At 41.1% G+C, this 20,108-nt stretch overlaps 2 protein-coding genes across 3 annotated transcripts in view; one reads left to right on the plus strand and one right to left on the minus strand.

Moving 5' to 3' along the window:
• Nucleotides 1-2,694, plus strand: part of LOC135343337 (serine/threonine-protein phosphatase 1 regulatory subunit 10-like) — an 11,742-nt gene extending 9,048 nt beyond the window's left edge. The window contains exons 15-16 of the mRNA XM_064540343.1: nt 20-170; nt 2,236-2,694. Of these exons, the coding sequence (XP_064396413.1) occupies nt 20-170; nt 2,236-2,534 (450 nt within the window). The 3' untranslated portion in view covers nt 2,535-2,694. The remainder of the gene's footprint in view (nt 1-19; nt 171-2,235) is intronic.
• Nucleotides 2,695-3,039: 345 nt separating this feature from the next.
• Nucleotides 3,040-19,968, minus strand: LOC135343336 (receptor-type tyrosine-protein phosphatase zeta-like). Of its 2 annotated transcripts, none has more exons than XM_064540342.1 (23): nt 19,835-19,968; nt 19,704-19,778; nt 19,539-19,651; nt 19,372-19,484; nt 18,858-19,014; nt 18,690-18,710; nt 18,426-18,579; nt 17,375-17,525; nt 16,809-16,873; nt 16,301-16,493; nt 15,786-15,958; nt 14,788-14,947; nt 14,270-14,351; nt 14,004-14,077; nt 13,678-13,717; nt 13,335-13,432; nt 13,180-13,224; nt 12,173-12,259; nt 10,508-10,562; nt 8,155-8,248; nt 4,264-4,318; nt 4,123-4,203; nt 3,040-3,317 (listed from the first exon to the last, which is right to left on the minus strand). In XM_064540342.1, exons 1-23 carry the CDS (start codon nt 19,927-19,929, stop codon nt 3,261-3,263), a joined length of 2,238 nt encoding a protein of 745 aa, XP_064396412.1. In that variant the 5' UTR covers nt 19,930-19,968; the 3' UTR covers nt 3,040-3,260. The 2 variants fall into 2 exon arrangements, with proteins under 2 accessions (XP_064396412.1, XP_064396411.1); XM_064540341.1 differs by having other exon boundaries at nt 18,426-18,612.
• Between the last annotated feature and the right edge of the window lie 140 nt (nt 19,969-20,108).

The following is a 20,108-nucleotide window of genomic DNA, read 5'->3' on the forward strand; positions in this document are numbered from 1 at the left end:
TTGCCTCCCACACATACAGGGTCCCAAAGGTCCCCCCGAGTCAATGCCACGAGAAAACGGACAATTCTCCGCTCCTCCAGGGGGATTCTATCCAGGGGGTCCCCCCATGAGAGGGGGCGAGGCTTACGGACCAGGAAGGGGGGGATTCAGGAGACGATTCCCACTCACAGGTGTGTCTAGCTTTGGGAGGGCTCATGATTTTGTTTTGATCCACTGATTAGCAATTTCTTCGCAGAGTTACATTGGTACAACATTTATAGTTCAGATGTGTGTATTTATTTTTGTGAGGCCTTGGGAAATTTCACTTGGGATTTTCATAGCGATAGGACTGCATTTACTCGCCTAGCAACATGTGTAGTTTTGAATACGATATTGAAGTGTTGCTATCCCTTGAGTGTGTGTGTAGCTCTGTGTGTGTGCGTGTGTGTGGTGTGTGTGTGTGTGTCGCTAAGACTAATTTTGTCTGGCCATTTTTGGTGAAATCGTCAACCTAGGAATGAAGAAAATTGTGTACTGTATTTCCGTCCCGGCCAGCTCATGCACAAACAAGGCATTTGATAATCTGATACAGTTACCGTGGTAGTAAACACAATGCGTTCCTTTGTCACAACATTGTTTGAATAACAAGGGGCTCTAGAGCATCATATCGTGAGATCCGTTCAGTGTCCAGTGTTACAGTTGAAAGATATTTTGAACCTCCGTGTAAGCTTATATACCATTCTTGAATACTTGTTATCAATATTTCAAACATTCTCATGTTGATATGAGGAGAAACGTTATGCAGGTTAATCAACAATAGTAGCTCATGTTAATATGAGGAGCCAGGTTAATCAATAGCAGCTTTGTTGATAGTATAAAATGAGATGCACATTCTTGTAACCCATCCACTAAGCCTTCATGTACATGTACATGTACGTATAAGAACTTGTTGAAAGACGCCAAAACATTTTGGGGGGAAACATCAACTGAAATTTGAACGTAGCCACGTAAAATTTGATACGCAATACCCTCTAGTCATACTAACATCAAAAGAGCGTGTGTGTTAATTAGTTACGTTTGAATAAGTAAATAGATGTACAAAGTCCCTAATCATAGAAAGTGGTCATATGACTGTGAGAATACAACCTGTCCTCCGCACCTCATTCCTTGTGATCTCACATTAGTTAATCATGCCTCGGTACTTCCAACCACCCCCCCTCCCTCTCCCCTGTGTCTAAACTAATTTCCCTTTTGTAATAGGTTTAATCTGATATAATAACAAGTAGTATCACACCCACCCATTCAATTCAGACTGGACTCTTTGGGTAGTTGATTAGGCAACGACTCGTATCCCATCACGTCCGTCTCTTACCTTGGGCAAACAGCTGTGTCTGTTTTTCAGTTCTCCCAAATTAATGACTTGTTCGTCTGTATATACAGTGCGTAATGACCCATGCCTAAGTTTGAAGAGGAGGGTTGTTTTGTTAGAGTGTGTTGTGCTTCTTACAAATTAATGTGTTTCTAGAGCCATTACGCTGTTACTGTAATGTATCCTCCTCCTTCATAAGGCTTCCTTTCATTGTGAGCTGTCCCATTCTGAACTATACCTGTGTGTGTACTGGAGATTGCAGAATCTTTGCATGAAAGTGTTGAGCACTGTGGTCCTTATATACATTAAAACAGACCACAGTGTGTACACAAAATCCATATAAGGAACGCGTAACGCTCCACGCTTTACTGATGTGTTGCAAAGATTCTGAAAACTCCCAGTATAGCAATTAGCTAGGCTCCCCCCCCCTCTTCCAATTACACTGTGTGTAGCTTTAGCTACATGTACGCACATGTAGTTAGACTGCTCCCTCTCCCTTCAATAAAGGCCTTCTTTCTTATACTGTAAGCTCCCTTCTCAACTATATTCACACTGTGTGTAAATCTCTTTTCATAGCTAGCCCCTTAATTGTAATATCAGCCTGTTGGACCTGTGTGTGGTTCCTCTAGGAATGGTGTAGTTCGAGTTAAAGGATGCCTTGACATGCGAGACACCTCATGTCTTCCGTCCACTGATGAAATACTTCCGGCTGTAGGACATCATTTCCTATCTCCTCTCTGTACTATATCTATTAAAACACATCCATTCATCTGTTTAGATAGGCATTGATAATCACTCCTACAGTTTCAAATTAACGTAACCCGATATCCATGACGACTATCTATGTCATTATTACTGCCATAATTATTAATTTCTCTCTTTTACAGGACTTGAATCAAAAATCTGCAAACACTTTCTGACTCATGGTTGTCGTATGGGCACCAACTGTCGATTTCTACACTGCACACCCGAGGAGCTCGCTGACAAGATATCGCTAGATCAGCGGCCACCCATGAGAGGGTTCAGAGGTCGCGGACGGCCGTGGGGACGAGGACGAGGGGCTCCGCTGCTCCCCTCAGGACCACCCCCTAATATGGTAGAGGAAATGGACACCTCGCTACCACCACCGACTAGTAATGATGATGGAGAGACTAAACCTGTGAACACTACCATAATGTCATCATAGCTGTTAGCTTTATGATGTCCATAATATGCAATTGATGGATTTATTCTGTCTCTCTTCTTCACTTTGTTCTGTGTGCACTCATTTCTAGTAATTTTGGTATTAAGAAACTGAATAATTATATCGATTATCGTTCTACTATTATTGACAACTATAATTATTATAGCTGGTTGATAACTGTACGTACTATTAATTAGTTAGGTGCGTCCATAGCAACCAGTTTATAGTGTTGCGATTATAACCTTTTGCTAAAATTGAGAGGCTTCTATTGATGTTGGTATAACTTGGAAAGGTTACCCATGCACATCCACGATGGCCAACAGCACTTAAGATAAAACCACATCCTCCATATGCACGCACACATACTAGACTGACTAGTTGATGTCATTCCCATGCAGTGTATAATTGAGGTGGTACGCATGTTGTTGGATACAATCATGACTGTATTGATTTGTTGTTAATTGCTCTACAAGAGGTGTGCATGCAGTTGCAGACAGCTGTCTAGAAACATATGATCGTACAATTTATAAAATATAACTGCAGCAGAATTACGTATTATTATGTAGCATGAACTTGAAGTTAAGAGGATGTGAAAATAAGGTGTGTATAATGTATATTATATTATAGCTAATAATCATCATTATTATAGTACGTCTGGCGATAGTGTTTCTATAGGAAAGTTGCGGATATAGTGTTAAAATAGAGTATGTTGATCTCTTATAAGCTGCATCAGTCCGTTGCCGTCATGTGATCCGCCAGTGTATTGTGTACGAACAAGTACTGCTCCTGTGTGTGTGCGTGCGTGTGTGTGTGTGTGTGTGTGTGTGTACGTGTGTGTGTACGTGCGTGTATGTGCGTGTATGTGCGTGTGTGTGTGAGTGTGTGTTATGTGTGTATGTGTATGTGTGTGTGTGTGTGAGTGTGTGTCATGTGTGTGTGTATGTGTGGTCTACATTCCTACAAGGCCGACATCCACTTGTGCTATGAGAAGTATTTAATCTGAATAAGTGACGAACCACAAACTACTTTGAATGTACAGAAAACGGATATCTTAAGATTGCTCACAAAGTAATAAAATACGACAAAACAAATAATAAAACACATACGTAATCCAAGCTTTGGCACAGGCATCCTGGAGGTCACAGTACAACCCTTTATGTTTGATAAACCTCCGCAAAGTTGCTTGTGATTGAACAAAGAGGTTGCCATGTACTCTAAAGCCATAATTACGAAATACTTATTACAAAATGTCACGAATGTCTGTATTGTGCTAGTATACACACAAACAGAAGTCTTTCGATGTACAATTGTTCTATTATTGGCAATATCAGAACTAAAACATACACACTCGAGTAGTTCAAAGACTTCCGACTGTCACAGTACCAGCGAATGAACCCGCTAGAATGCTGCTTGCTTGTTAATCAATTATTATCTTATCTCTCAGAAATGACTCCATGTGGGGGTGTGAAACGAGGCCATACAAGTACACATCTAAATTACAGCCAGCGATCGCTTTTTAAAGTACGTATTATGAAATCACATTTTTACAGGCGTTCAGTATGAAATCATGTGATGTACGTACTCTACTTACAGGTGTTTGAATGATCCCACCCCTATCTTGCCGCATCTCACAGATGTATTTCAGTGGGTCCACTTTGCCTTCCTTCTCAAACTATGGGATGAAGATAATTGGTTGTAATGAGGTGATAAAGTGTGTATGCCGAATACCAACCTGAGAAATTCCCATGTCGATTGCAATGTACGTTCCAGTTCGTCCGAGTCCAGCGCTATATGGGGGGTGTGGTTAATACCAATTATACCACACACGAACAAACAACACATAAACAGGAAGAATGCCATGACAACTAGGGGGGAGGGTTAATTTCTCTTTAATTGTTCAATGTAAAACATCAAGTGGGAGAATTTCTCAGTCGGTACCATCTTGTACAAAGGTCAGGTGACTTCTAAAATTACCAAACACAGAGGATAAAGTATGATCGCAATGTTAACAATTTCAATTGGATTTCTTAATCTGAAGAAATAAACAAAATCCATAGAAGTTCAATAACTGACTTATGGGCACGCTAAGAAAAGCAACAACTATTTGACACAAAGTGTGATGGACGCTCCCGTTCTTTCAAAATGATATCATATGATGTAGGTCATACACCCACTCACCACCCACGCATGCAGGAATAGTATAATATCCTATATCGTACAACATGCATGCAGCTGTGGTCTGCAAAACCACGTGCACTAAAGCTGTATCTGTGTATCTGTGTGTATCATTTTACCCCAGGCACACTCTCTATGTAAACACACGCATGTATTATCTCACAGCAATCTACCGAGCATGTAAACACCCACGATCAAGCCATATCGTTTTTCATTGCTAAAGTAAGAGAATTTGAAAACAATATGAACAGAGACATAGTTACATAACAAGTCTGTAATTGAGAAGCATTCTATTTATGGTGCGTGGGTGTTCAAAGTTGGAGAAAGGATAGTTTGGAATGTTAGCTGTGTATAGCTATAGACGATGATGACAGAGCTATATAGACGATGGTGACAGAGCTATATAGACGTGTATTTGCCATTCTTCCTCTGTTGGTGCAGGAGTTGCAACCGTTATAGTTACACACTTGTACTATTATTGCAGGACCACTAACTCTGACACGTGCTACACTGTAAACAAGTACTGCATGGACTACACATACATGCATGCACATACATGCATATATGCATGCACCTTATGGGAAGTAAAAATATATGCTGAATATTAAAAGGCAAACCCACGTGGGGTATAATTATACGTATAGCAAGGGCCATTAAGCACCAACTGGGAATAGCTGCAGACTAGGACACACAAAGGCCAATTAGATTCATGCCAGTAACTCTAACACAACAGTCCGTCTGCAGACCATAGCTCCATCCTATTAAGCTCAGCTGCACACTAGACTGACGCAGGCGTAGGAATTCATGAGTGTGAGTTGGCATCATTCAACAGGTGATGCATGTGTCAATTGTTGTTCGAAATTACAGAGACATGCAAAACATCAACACATGCATGGGGCATCTAGAATGTACACAATAGTCCAATGAAGAATTATCCCACAATGCAAAACTAAAGACATAATTATCGAGGTGCATGCATGCATGCAGCCAGGAAGCCTTCAAGTACTGCATGTATAGTAAGTGTGCAGCCTTGCAGAAGCTGCAGTAATATTCATCCATCCTCCCACATCCACCTGATGACATAATGAATGGTGGCAACTTGATACCCTGCATGAAGTTGCCTATATAAGAGGCCAATTGATTCATTGCAACTATAAGATATTATTCATCATCAGACTATTTGCAAAAGCGTAAGCTACAAACAAGAATCAATCAATATCATGCAGCTCTCAAAGATATTAGTGGCAGCTGCCGTACTAATTATCTCAGTAAAGGGATCAAGATATCGCCGCTGCAACAGACATAAAAACAGCTGCATGCTGTATGAAAAAGACAACTGCGACAGTGTACTAGATTCCCAACCGTGGGACTCTTGTTGCCAACCTGCAATGGGCGTCGAGGGCAGTGGTGGATACATAAAGAACTACAGTTCCGGTGTCTACAGTGTTAAGACTGGCGCGTTCAGCAAATCGCAAGTTTATTGTGACATGGAGACCGAACGAGGAGGTTGGCTGACGATTCTCAGAAGGACACAATCAGCCAATACAATTGAGTTTGACAAGTTCCAAGAACATTACGAGAACGGATTCGGAGATTTGAACGGAGAATTTTGGCTCGGGCTCAGAACGATGCATCAGCTTACAAAGAACGGAGACTGTGAAATGAGAGTCGATCTTTACGACGAAGTCGATTCGAACGTTGCATATATTTATTATGATCTCTTCAAAGTCGACCACTTTCCAGAATATACGTTGCATCTCGGAAAATCCAACCGATCAAATAGCTCACTAACAGACAGCCTGAGGCAATTCAACGGACAAAAATTCACCGTTTCCAAACACGAACTAGACAATAAACAAGACACAATGTGTGCCCAAGGGAGAGGAGGATGGTGGTATATAAACAATGTGTGCTCGCAACAGGGCTCCGTACTGACCAATTCTGCTGATGAACTTGAGTGGTGGGTAACCGACAAAGAACAGACAATAAAAAAACAGAAGTTCAACAGATACGAAATGAAGATTAGACCGAAAAATTGCGTCCTCAAAGAATTAGGGACATAACATTTTTACAACAACTTTTATAATTGTCATGGCATTGGTTTTATTTGTGTTCAAGTGTCCGTTCATTCAACCCAGACTTAACGTCGTCATAGAAATAATATTGTATGTACATATAATTACTTATTTGCAGTGTTAATTCAACACAAAGTACATAACTTTTTGTATATCGATCACATCACACTCAGCAGTAAAGGCTGATCACCAACCAGTCACTTATAAAGTTTTTTTTTTATTACATCGTTTCCATAATGTTTTGTAACTCGAATATATCGATCCAATATCTATAATTATGCTCTCAACTTAAATTAAAGTTACAAGGTGCAATTGATGATTTAAAGGTACACAGTATAACCGTATAATCATATGAAACGTACGTACATATATGTACATGCAATAAAAGACACAGTTGGAGAGGGTTAATGAATCGACAGAGTAGTACGGTACTATCTTAATTCGTTAGCTGTGATTAGTTTAGCAAGAATGATGAGACTAGAACAAATTACGAACCTAAAAATCTGTTTGAACGCAATCACTGAACCATGAAATCCCCAAAGATGAACTACAAAAGAGCGCATGTTATTGGAAACCAGTTACTCCTACCTATACTAAGTACTGGCGTTATGTGTTAGCAACCAATTGTATAGGGTTTATAGGTACAGTACATAAGGTTATAGTGATTATGCGTAGCTGGTACAGGTAATTAAGGCTGATTTAACCTAACGTGTGTGTAGGGGGGAGGGTCACCAATGTTATAATTTTAACAAGGTTTAAATATCAACAATTTTTACACTTTAAGTGCATGTACATACCAAAGAACTCAATATAATAATACAAACTGCATACGTGTACCTTACACATACGCACTACCTAAACTGAATGTAAATAGCAGCTCAAGGGGATAACGAAATTACCAATTGTGGTCATCTCAAATATCAATCCGACTGTAAGTGCAAGTACTCTCTAATTTAGTGTCCTGTCCACAAGGTTTCGCATCATTGGGCACTTAAAGGTGTCCCATTTCCCTAAATGTGGGCAGCTGACTGTATAATGGGTGTACAATCAACACATACAAACCACACTGTGTACACAGTCGTCCTTAAAACACTAGTTCTGCCCCGGAACATGACCATATACAAGCACACCAATTAGCGTTTAAGTGGGAGAAACAATCGAGCGTGGGTCGTTAACGCTCTCAACAATCATCCTACGGCTGTGTTGCTTGGTACCCATAGCCAACAACAAGCCAACAATCAAGGGAGAACCATACAGCCTACAGTCACACAATGCCAGCTGCTGGGGAGGTCCGGAACTCAATCAAAGCTAGTCGTACTAATCACTATTCAACGAGCAAGGGGGGGGCATGGGGTCACATAGTTCACACGTACCTGCAATGAACAAGGAGAGGCTTGTCATTGTCGTGGCAATAATCCCCCACCGTCTGTTGCAGTGCCAATATGGAACCAGTCTCTTTGGGAACACCTGTACAACGAAAACAGAAATCAACTTAATCCAAAGAGCTAGCGTGATTCATCTTCAATTTCATATTTCAATATCTGCATCAGTATGCAATTAATTATGTCTGTTTCAAAAAACCACTAATAATTTCGTCTCTACTTCATTGACCCGGGAAGGGGGGAAATTGGTGTAATCCCTTGCTAACTCAATCAGTAGTCATGGGCCTAACCAACCTAGCGACAGTGGCTACTAATTACTGGCTGTGGTGAGCGTGGGCGGGTGGGCGAAATCCCAGATGAGAAGTAAGACTGTTTGATCGAACAGTGGGCATAACACAATAATAAATTAATACAATTAACCTTTCCGTCTTCCACCCACCACAAAGGGTACCACGTCTAAACCTTTGTGATATTATCTGGCAAGCTTCTCAAATACAAGTGTAATTCTAAGTAAACATAAACTATGATCACTACATCTAGCCACCAAATATAAGTGTAGCTACACATACAAAATTAATTTTTTTGTGATTTTTTGTTTGTTTGTTATTTACTATCTGCGAGTAAGGGCCGGTGTCTGTAGTAACACTGAATACACTATGACCACAAGATAATGAGCACGGTTTTTTGTGACCACTTACTTCCATCCCACTATGTTGTGGAAGTAATTAAGTTAGAACTGACATTACCATGGTAACAGTGTGGCCACACACAAGTTGTCAGGCGTGGGTCCAAACACACAGCTGGCATGATAATCAATATCAAAGGCTGTGTTTCAAAAACGCTTTGGTACGAAATCTGAACGAGAGTTAGAATCTTAAATATAGTAACTCGTTCTATTTATACAACAGAGCAGTTATAAGGTAAAATTAAGTGATAATTTGCCAATAATTCCTCTTACGAAATTCTTTGCTTGATAGACTTACAATTATTCATTGCAAAGTCTTGGTTGTGTTGGCACGGGAACAACCTACCCTAATGAATATCAACAATTACCTACAGACTGACTTTATAAGGTGTTTACATGCCAATAAATTAGTCTAATTATCAATATCCGATGTATAGCACTTTGAAAAATTAAGCCCTTTCAAATCAATGCTATTATGTAATCCCTAGTGGCACACCCCCTCTCTTGATATCACAGTCCCTAGCGAAATGAGTAATTATAGTGCACCCATACAAAAGACGATAGCTATAAAAACCTAGCAGGGAGGTAGAAGTCAATGAATATCGTTAGGCCTGCCTTAAGGAGTTACCCTGAGGCTATTATAACGTGCGTCAGTGCATTTCCCACGCTACCATTGTTAGTAGCAGCTATCGTTATTCACGATCGCATTGTGACCATACACACACAGTGACAACGGTATTTATCAGCCTACTGTCACACATGTGTAGGTCCCACTACAGTGCTAACAAATGAATATCAAGAGTCAGCCATACTAAGGACAATTCATAGCTATAAGCCGTCCATATTTGCACCAGTTAGAAAAGCTCCCACCAGCAAATGCGTCTAGGAGACTGATAATTGGTGGCACCTGATGAGTGTATTCACTAGACACATGTACACTGGCTATTCCCCAATGAGTCCATTTTCCAGGGCTCTGTGTAAGTGCAGCAGCTTATAGGGCCACACACACATACAATCAAGATGGCAGCACTTCCTAAACAGATGAGTCGCTGTAACTGAAGCTACCCCCTTCCCACTCGAAACGTGACAACCTACAGTCTAGTGTTTCCTCCACATCCACTGGGCATGCAGTTTTAAAATACATTATCTCAGTTTAGAGGCCATACTTATTTTCATTATCCAAACTTGCAGCAGTCTAATTCCCTGTTAAATGAATTGTTCCAATGTGGGAGGCAGGCTATACTGGCTAATTATGGAAAATAAAATAATTTTAGTAGTGTCTGTGAAAGCCAGCCAAGGAACAACTCTATGTAACTAAATCTTACTCTCCCCACGTCTAGCTTAGCGGATTTACTACAGTTTACAACTCAGCTCATCTGCGCTTAGTTACTTCCTTCCATTCACTATAGCAACAGGTAGACAGTGTCTACTGAGGTCACCTCTTGGGCAGACCATCAGTGGCTACAAATAAAAGGTGGCCTCCCTCTAACATAATTTGGAACACCACACACTACGCCCAAGCAATAGCACACACACATACAGACAAACCATCCCATAAGACCTCTAGGTAGGAACAAAAAACTTCTAGGAGCAGCTGCAATTAGGTTGTCTAGCCGAGAAGTACGTACATAATGGTGTAATGGTACACTATTGACTTACCAAAATCAGGCCAGTTGGTATACCAGAAGTGATGTATTTCCCTCTCTTTGCCCTCCTGTTTGGGAAAGCAGACATTTTGGTGATGGTGCATAATGTATACAGAAAATAGACCACTAAAGAATCAAGGGTGACCAATGGTCTGGTATTGTACAATCTTTAAGCAAGTTAATGGCTAGTGATTTAAAGACTTAATGAAAGAGCAAATGCATGCCCTTAGACCAGCTCAAATGAGCATCACGCGATGTTATACAGCAGTTGATACCACTATCAATGACACATCCCACCGTAAAAATGTGTTTTTTAGCGTTGCAACAAAAAGCAAGCTTAAAGTTAGACATCACACATAAACAGAGAGACTCAACCTTTGTCAATTAATCTACAATTAAAATTACAAAATTACAAATGACGTGTATCCCTTACTACAACGTAATATCTCGGTGGCCACTATTACAATTCTTACTCCATATTCTAATAGGCCAATTAAAGCACTGGTATTGTTTCATTGCAGGTGTCCTTTTGTTCTCGGGGCCTAATGGATACTGAATCACGTTATACACCACACGTTGTGAGAATTCATACGATCTCTATCCAGTCAGTCAGCAGGTCTACATACATAATTATAGCCCATGGCATTATACGGATTAAGTGGTTATTCATGAAGCCTCCTTCCAGCCTCCAGGCTGTAATACACTGCACCTCAATTATGAGTGTGTAATAATAATTAGATGTATTGATCAATTGCATCGTCATCGTAGTAAATAATAGTTTTGGGTCCTAAGCTGTACCTTTCAACAAGTACCTTCCAACGTGGTGATGTTTTCATACTATAAGACAAGTCAACCACCAAGGAAGTGAACACTTGACTACATGCATGCAAAACAAAGATGAATAGTTGAACTTTGGACTGATGTTGGGTCCATAAAACAGAAAACACGGCAATCAATAGTTAATGATGCGTGAATAGTACGAACATACGTATAAAGTACAGCAACTAATCCATCCAAAAGTGAAATTGATACTCTAACAAAACTTTGATCTCAACTCACTACAACTAAGAGCAGTAGTGTGGGTACTACCAAACACAAGTTGCGTATTTCACACGGAACCTACGTGGGACATCAAAGTACATGTAGGCGAGCGCATGCAGGTGGGCCTATATGCGGTGATAGATACAGTGTAGCTTACACACAGGTGTTACCACTATTACTATGGGGACGGGGTAAGGGATAGCTTTAACTTATTATCACACCCACCACCACTGATTGCTACACATGTAGGTATGGCTGGAACGGTATACAAATCCTTCAATAAAGAGCCGAATGAACACAAATGCACACTTTAAGTTTCAAAAGAAGTGCATGCGCAACAACGGGGGGGGGGGGGGGAGTTAATAGGCTGAACACAAAAGCACACTTAGGCAATCTACACAGTTAGGGATTTACGCTCAATAATTATGTTTTCCGCAGTTGTACAAGAGGAGGTGGGTGTACAGAGGTCATAGTTCAGTCATAACACAAGACCATTCATGCATGCAGAGGATTGAACGTAAACTATTGATAATCAGGACTTCTTCATTTCAAGCAGTGGGGAAAAGTTAATCATGCGGCAAGCTATTGAGTGCCCCTACCTACCACAACTAATTACACTTAATTAGATTATACTCACCTCGCTGATGAGAGTGAGATAGGAGATGACACCAATAGATTTCTTCTCGTCAAAATTATTCTTCACTGCAAATCTTCCGTACTGCGTCTGAGGGAGAGAGGGGGTGTGGTCATGTGACTATATCGTACCAGGGAAGAGGACTGTTGAGCAGTATGCAAAGTAGCTAGCAAAAAATTGATATCCAAATCCTTGGCTTCCTTTCTTCGAATAAATTGGGTTTGTGGATTTACACCAAGAGAGGTGACTCATCCAGTGGCGGAGGAAGCAATTTCTCAATGGCGGGGCTCTAGTTTTTCGAATGGAAAAAAGTACAGCTATCTACATATATTTAGAACAGCTTGATAAGTCATATCTCCAGATGGGGGCTTCAGCCCCTGGAGCCCCCCTTCCTACGCCACTGTTATCATCATAAGGTTACATGTACATGTGTAGAAGAAGGAAAAGGATGTAATTTTCACGGAAGACCATTTTAGGTCGCTTTCATCACTAACAGGTTACTATGGAATAAAATTCTGTTTCCCAAAACCGTGAACCCCAGCTTCCGCACTGAAACACAAGCTGTGACATTGAATGGAATACTCTCTAATAAATGTGTAGTCTCACGGGAAGCTTTGTGTGATACTCAGTTCTGTATTGGGACAATATTATGTGGGCGGTGCTATTGATCATGAAAGTGGATACAGCTACAATGTAGGTAAGTTCTATGCAGAACCATTTGAGTGTGTGTGTGTGTGGAAAGCATTCAACCAGGGCTGTATTGTAACGTATAGCCTCAGGGGGAGGGTGTTGACGTTGATCACATGTTACAATCTCGGTTTCGTTTGTGAGATCATACACCAGATATATTTATAGTCAACCAGATGTCAACACACACCTCCAGGTCGCCGATAACAATATCCTATTATATTATTATAGGTACTAACATACAAATGCTGTACACACATTTGTATGTAGTTATTATTAGCGTACGTATAATAATGTGTGTGGGGGTGGGCGGTGTTACTTACTGGGTTTTCCTCTTTCACTTCGGGCCAGTACTGGGCACACTTGTTCTGTGTGTGTGTGTGTGTGTGGTGGTGTGGGTGGGGGGAGTCCCATGAAAGCATGATGGATAGCAGTGCAGCTATATAGTGGGTATGGGTGATTGCGTGTGAGGACTTACCACGCCTCTCTCAATGAGCCCTGTGATCATGATGACCACACTCACTTCCTGTTCCCAAACCATCCTCCAAAAGTCGCTCATTGTGTCAAATGTTGGACCTGCAGTCAAGCGTGGAGTGCATGGTTAATTTTATCGGCTTAAAATTAATACTACAGGAAGCTTACAGGTGGTATGCACGACCACAACAGTACCACTTTTTACTTTGTACTAAAGAGGTAGGCAATTATTTCACACACACTTAGATATAATGTGCTTCCTAGTAAATTAGGTGGGAGTTAGATGAGTTCCCGGTACAGCTCAGCCAATTAGATTACACCCACTGCTATTATAATCGGTTGCTTACCTTGTGAGGCGATGTACGCCCTCTCTCTGTCATCATAGCCCTACAGACACAAGAATTGAGTGTGTCCGGCCCACAACAAACAATTAGCATATAAAATTAATGATGAGAGTATAAATACAATCAGTCCCCAATCCCCCCTCTCTGGTGTATATACTAGCTACCAGTGGGACTATACAAACACACTCACCCGGCCTACTGCATATTCATTACTTAATTAATAGCAGAGAATTAATTAGCACTGAGTGTGAGTACAAGCATAATAATGCCGGTTGATTTAATTTCTTTATTAGTCACAATCCCTACTACCAGGGGCTGCATACACTCACCCTAATGTAGTTAGCGTTGATGTAGGTAGAGCCAGGCTCACCGAGATCAGAGAGGTGCACTCGGGAATGAGCATCTGAGAAATAAGTAACAAATTGTAAGTGTATAAATCAGTTTTAAGAATAAACGACCATTACCAGCCTCAAGCATATAAATCAGTTTAAGAATAAACGACCATTACCAGTCTCAAGAGCAATGTCAGCTTTTTAGTTAGACAACCATGTGGTCGTGGTTATGATTAATGATCTTTACCGAATAAAAAACTTACTCGGTAGGACATTTCTGTATCTGTTCTTAGCCTTCTCTTGAGGGAGGAGGTCCATCAGTTTGGCAGAGTTACTGGGGACAGACTAGAGGCATGGAAACAATCATTTCACTCTATAATAATTATGTTATGATTTCTATATTAGAAACATACTGCAAGAGAGGCATGCGCTACATATAGAACATGATCTTTTCCGAATGGGAAGTTATGGCCCGTACCAATTTGAGATTTGAGTATACCATCTAAGCTTTCGTTGAATTTGACCATTAGAACTCGACTCTAGTTACAGATCGAGCCATGCAACTAGTCTTCCAAAAAGAAGGACTTTTTTGAAGCTTTGCCACTTGGTATTATAACTATGGCAATTTTCTATTCGGATAGTGTTAGCACCTAGAACAATCAATCAGTCCTCTCTTAGTTCCTCGACAACGAACCTCGTCTAGTATCGGAGACAGTAGTACACAATCCCCCCCCCCCCCCACACACACACACACACACACACACACACACACAGCGCTCACCTTGTACTCGTCCAGTAAGGGGTGGGTTTTAGTGTAGTGCTCTGGGTTGTAGACCAGATCGTTGATTTGCTCAGCGTTGAGGGGATGTGAACGTGTGAGCAGCTCAACAAAAGACACAGTCCTGCCCAGTTTCTTGGCTCTCTCGGTTAAAGCAGTTACTCTGAGGAGAGAGACAATTCTGTAGTAGTGTGCACACACCCACACACACACTTATGCATACTCATGGATACAGTGGTGTACATGTATATACAGGGGGTGATGTTGAATCCAGTGGACATACAGACCATAGAAAGTTTGATAACTAGAAGAGACGTTAACTGTGAGTGCAATGGTAGATAGGGCTATATAAGCTTCTGTCAACTGTCTACACAGAGTGTCTATTCCATTACCGTATATCTTCTAATTTATCGGACACTTCTAATTACCCCGGACACTCTTTTGGGCAATTTTCGTTGTTCTAATACAATGGACACTCCAGTGCTTTAATATTACATTTGTTCTAAATATCCGGACAATACCCTTGAAAAGTTGAGTTTCATTCATAGACGGCAAGTAAGACTTAGAGTGCTGCAGTTAGATAGCTTTGAGAGCTAGTTTTAGATAGCTAGTGCAACTATTCAGTCGCACACTGTTCTATTAAACTTAGCTAGCTCGCATGCAGCTGCTTGCTTGTTCTAATTATTCCGGACACTTTGCATGCTCTATAAAAATCTGTTCCAGACAATTTCCAAAATAATTATTTTTTGCTGTCCGATAAATTAGAAGATATACGGTACACTGTATTTCAATACTAAGCTCATAATTATAGGGATTTGTTTTTGTTTGCGAGAGCTAGTGTAGCTTCAAAGTATACAAAGCCAGGTTTCCCAGAGACACTACTGATTGAACCCTCTTCAACAACTGTACACAGGCAAACTATTCAATTGTGTACGAAACCTCTGGAACGCTGTTTGCAAACTAACAAGAGTGTGCAACAGCTGCAACAAATATGCACACACCTGGAGGCCTCATCCGATTGGTCGTCCACTGGTATGCTCTCCCACTCTTTCTTGTCCTCCTGAGATGAGTCATCCCCCCACACCATCGTCACTCCACTCTCCTCACCAGGCACTGCCCCCTCACCAGTCACCGCCTCCTCACTAGGCACCGCCTCCTTCTCTGCCGGCAGTACCTGCACGTACAGTAAGGTTGAATAATGGATATCTTCCAGTTTCTATCAAACATTTAACTTAGTTGCAACACAAAACATATTAAAATAAGGCAACTCGGCAACTATCTTTGACTATCTGTACACAACTTTCGTTTGGATCTACATGTACAAAGTTCAAAACAAAAACATGCATTCTGTAGCTAGTAGTTCTGGGACTAATCCATCCATTTTGGATGCTTTGATTTTCAAGGGGCAACAAGCTCCCAATAATGATGGCACCATAATAATATAGCTATCTGCCAAATAATGGTGAGAACTATATAATTACACTTGGCAAACAGCCATACTTGTGTGTACACATACCTTGTCCCCACTGTTGTCCTGGGAGAGAGGGCTCTCCACTGCCGGGGTGGTCTCATTTACCTCTGACCTCTTCCCAGAGCCACTTCTCCTCTTTTGTTGCCTCTCTTCCTCATCGGCACTGTCCAATGAAATGAGCAGCTCCTTGTCCGGACTTTTACTCTTCTTTTTCTTCCCTACTTTAGGGCTGCTTCGGCTGAGTGAGATAAACAGTGTCATGGATATCTCAGAACTCAGAAATTGTTTTAACAAGAAGTTTGTAGCCTAGGCAATGAAGTGTTGGTTCACATGTACTGTAAGGTAACTTTTGGGCAGATCGTTTAGTGACAATAACAAAAGGTTTATGGCCTGCCAACATACAGGTCCAAACACATGCTATGGGAAACACCTGTTTTATGATAGAGGATGCATGACTCATAGCAAGCTGTATCACATGAAAGTGCATGACAAACGATTTCTTCGTAGGCTTTAATTTAATTGGTAAACTAGAATTCTATATATGTGTCCCTACCGTTCTGTTTGCTTTGCCTTCTCCGTCCTATGTTCAGGGGGGGTTCTCGACTGTGGGGGGTCATCCTGTGTGGTAGGAATAAGCAGAACGGTACACATCACTGATCAATACTTCGAGGAGCTATACACACGTGACAAGATAAACACACAGTTGTTGTTGACACAGTTAAGACTCATTAGTTTAGAATGGTTTCCTCAAAATAACAAATACCGATTCACAAACACACGGGTAAGTAACATACACAGTTCTATACATCAGTTAAAGCTTCCTCTGAACCTTAAACTACCATACAAGACACACAGTAATAGATTACTGTAGAGTGCTATACATTAGGTATATACATTATTATAACACCGTATAGCTGTTAATATTCGTGGGACAAAATATTCGTGGTTTTCGTGGTTGAAATATTTTACCCATGAATGAAGCGACCTTGCCTACCTTTACCTGCAGTGCAAGCAGCACCACGAAAATATTATCACGAATTGACTGAATATTACTCAACCACGAATGTTTTTCCACCCGAAAATTACCCGCTATACGGTGTACATAAAACCCACACTCACCTTAAACGCAGTAGTGACAGTGGATGGTTTGGCAGTCTCCAAGTTCCCATAGCCCACCTCCCCCTCGTCCTCACGTCTCTCCCCATTGGACCCCGGGAGAAGAGAAATTTCATCTGATGGACGACGTGCTTTGACCCTCTTGCAACACAGGCTAAATGGTGGGGGGGGGGGTAAAGCTGATTAGTGCGTACACAGCTCTTGGGGTATTAATAACAACACAGAATGGTGGGAGAGGGGTGGACTGGGGTGAAGCTGGTTAGTGCGTATACAAAGCACTTGGCGTGCTAATAAGTGAGATTCACAAGTGGTCCCAATTTAGAGCTGCTAAACTCTCATCAGGTCTCTTTGTGTGTACTAGCTAAAATAGAGCGAAAATTAGCGATTCTTGTCAACTTTATTAGCCTCACTATTTTCTAGAGGCTGATGGGTATAATTAGGTACGTACATAATGTGTGTTTGACGATAATTTAGCTGACCAAAAACAGATGGTGTTGATTTAATTGCGGATGTCTAGCTAGTCTAGCTTCACACCAGCTTTACCACTGACTGACAGTTGAGGGTATTGGATGTCCGTGTCCAGCTATACATGGTTACTTTACAATGGATATTTAGTGATACGTTTATTTCATTGTCTTATACAGATATAGAACAATGGACAAGAGTATAATTATACTGTGCCATATTTATAACATAAAGCGAGTGAATTTCAATTCCCCCGGCCGGCCATAACAGAGTGGCTACCAACACTTGATTTGTAGATATATCTTTATTAGACTGCCTGTACAATCGAAGCAATCTACCTGCCTTGTAACAAGCTTCTTACAGAGGCTGTGAGCTCCTAGTACCTATACAAACATTAGTCACATATACATGTATATACACTAGTTCTGGATCGAGTGCATAGGGATGTCTTATATCAGACAAAGCATTCGACAAAGCATTCGTGACAATAGCTTTGTTTATGCTCAAACACAACAAACAGACAAAGGTCGAGTTAGACGTACAGAGAGAGCTACATCTATGTGTCTATCAGTATCTACATAACACTCACCATCCCATTAGGAACAGCAGGACCACCACTCCCACACTGAGAACACAGCTGAGTACTAACAGTAAGATGAAGGGCACTTGTACTAGATGCAATATGTTGCCAGTAGTTGTGGCATCCATGTTAGCATTCTTGTCAGTCTGTGAACTGTCACTGCCTGTAGTATTTAGTGTGTGGGAGGAAGTGAATACTTGCAGCCCACACACAGAGGAAGTAATTTGTAGTCATGACAATGCCAAGTGAACCACAAATTATACACTGTCTTACCTGCAGCTGTGCTTGTAATTCCTGAGTGGTGTGTGTGCGTGTCATGGTGCGAGTGAAAACAGAGCCACTTTTTATTGGAATAAGAGCAAAGGGTGCAGTATAAAAACTGATAATTATGCTCAAAAACAAACTGGTAAACAACAAATCCAGCCATGCATGCAGTCTCACCTGTACTAACAGATACAGAGTGGTTCCTAGCGACAGTTCCCCTGATATTGGTAGCCTTGCATTGGTAGACTCCCTCCTGATCCTGAGTGATGGACATAATACTGTAGTTGGCCATTGATGACACACTGGCTGTGACAGAGGAACTCAGATTCAGCCACTATAGAGGAAGGAAAGATGCATCATCTCAATAAGCAAGTATGAACCACCTGTACAGCTGGAGCGTTAGCTAGCGGTATCATTATACAAACACAGGGGTCTCACTAAAAGGTATTATTACTGAATAGTGAGCAAACGTAAATACCGTCCTCAGCCATTTTGGAAGCTGAAATAGTTTGAAGCCACCACTGCATGATAATTAAATAAACACCGCTATGCTTATACTGGAAAACTGAGCACATAATTATTATTTTGGTTCAATTAAAGCATGGACCCTCAGAGTTAGTCACCAAATTGAGCCTGGTATGACAACTGCATTTATATGCAGCTAGCTACTGCCATACATTGCGTCCCTTACCATGACTTCCGGGACAGGCCATCCTTCAACCTTGCAACTGAGAGTTATCATCTCCCCCTCCATCACTGAGCTGTTCCCACCAACAGGAAGGAGCTGAACGATGTTTGGCATAGCTGCAACAATTAAAAGGTGGTAGACATGTGCATTTATAGTACGATCTGACTTACTTGTGATGGTTGATTTGTTTGAGAAGATATTTATAGTATTTTGACAAGCAACCCCGCATTCATAGACACCTCCATCAGTAGCAGAGACAGAGGGGATGGTATAAACAGAGTTACTGCATGTGTAAAGATTCATTCAAGGAAAACAACTTCTTTCAGCAGGCTTACCTTGGACCATCGTTTGTGAATTCTATATCGTTTTTTCTCCAGATGAAGTTAGTCTGGTTCCCATCAGACATACACCTACAAAGATAGTGTTTAATCATACAAGCTATCAATATTTTATCCGATCTTCTTACGTCAAGTTCACACTAGACTCGAAAGCAGGGTCTGTGGCTGTTGTCATTAGTGACAGGACAGGAGGTGGATCTGAAGGGAGTGTACAGTGTATCATGCCATATACAGAGAACTACCTGCATTCTAACTTACTGCACTGTGAGAGGGAGAGGGGGTTCAAGGTACACCATTGCATGTAGGATCCAGAAGAGAGCATAAATTTATCATTAGGAGTAAATGCAATAGCTATTAACAGCTAGTAGGTAGCTCATTGAACTCACATCAATCTGTGATTGA

Source organism: Halichondria panicea, chromosome 10 (genome assembly GCF_963675165.1).
Source record: "Halichondria panicea chromosome 10, odHalPani1.1, whole genome shotgun sequence".
NCBI lineage: Eukaryota > Metazoa > Porifera > Demospongiae > Suberitida > Halichondriidae > Halichondria > Halichondria panicea.

Excerpts from the sequence above, each read along its gene's own strand:
- LOC135343336 (XM_064540341.1), bottom strand. The coding sequence starts at position 19,929 with ATGATACACTGTACACTCCCTTCAGATCCACCTCCTGTCCTGTCACTA. Across the intron at positions 19,779-19,834 it reads GAGTCTAGTGTGAACTTGAC|GTGTATGTCTGATGGGAACC; the intron begins GTAAGAAGATCG and ends CTATCTTTGTAG. Across the intron at positions 10,563-12,172 it reads ATCTCACTCTCATCAGCGAG|GAGGGCAAAGAGAGGGAAAT; the intron begins GTGAGTATAATC and ends TTTCCCAAACAG.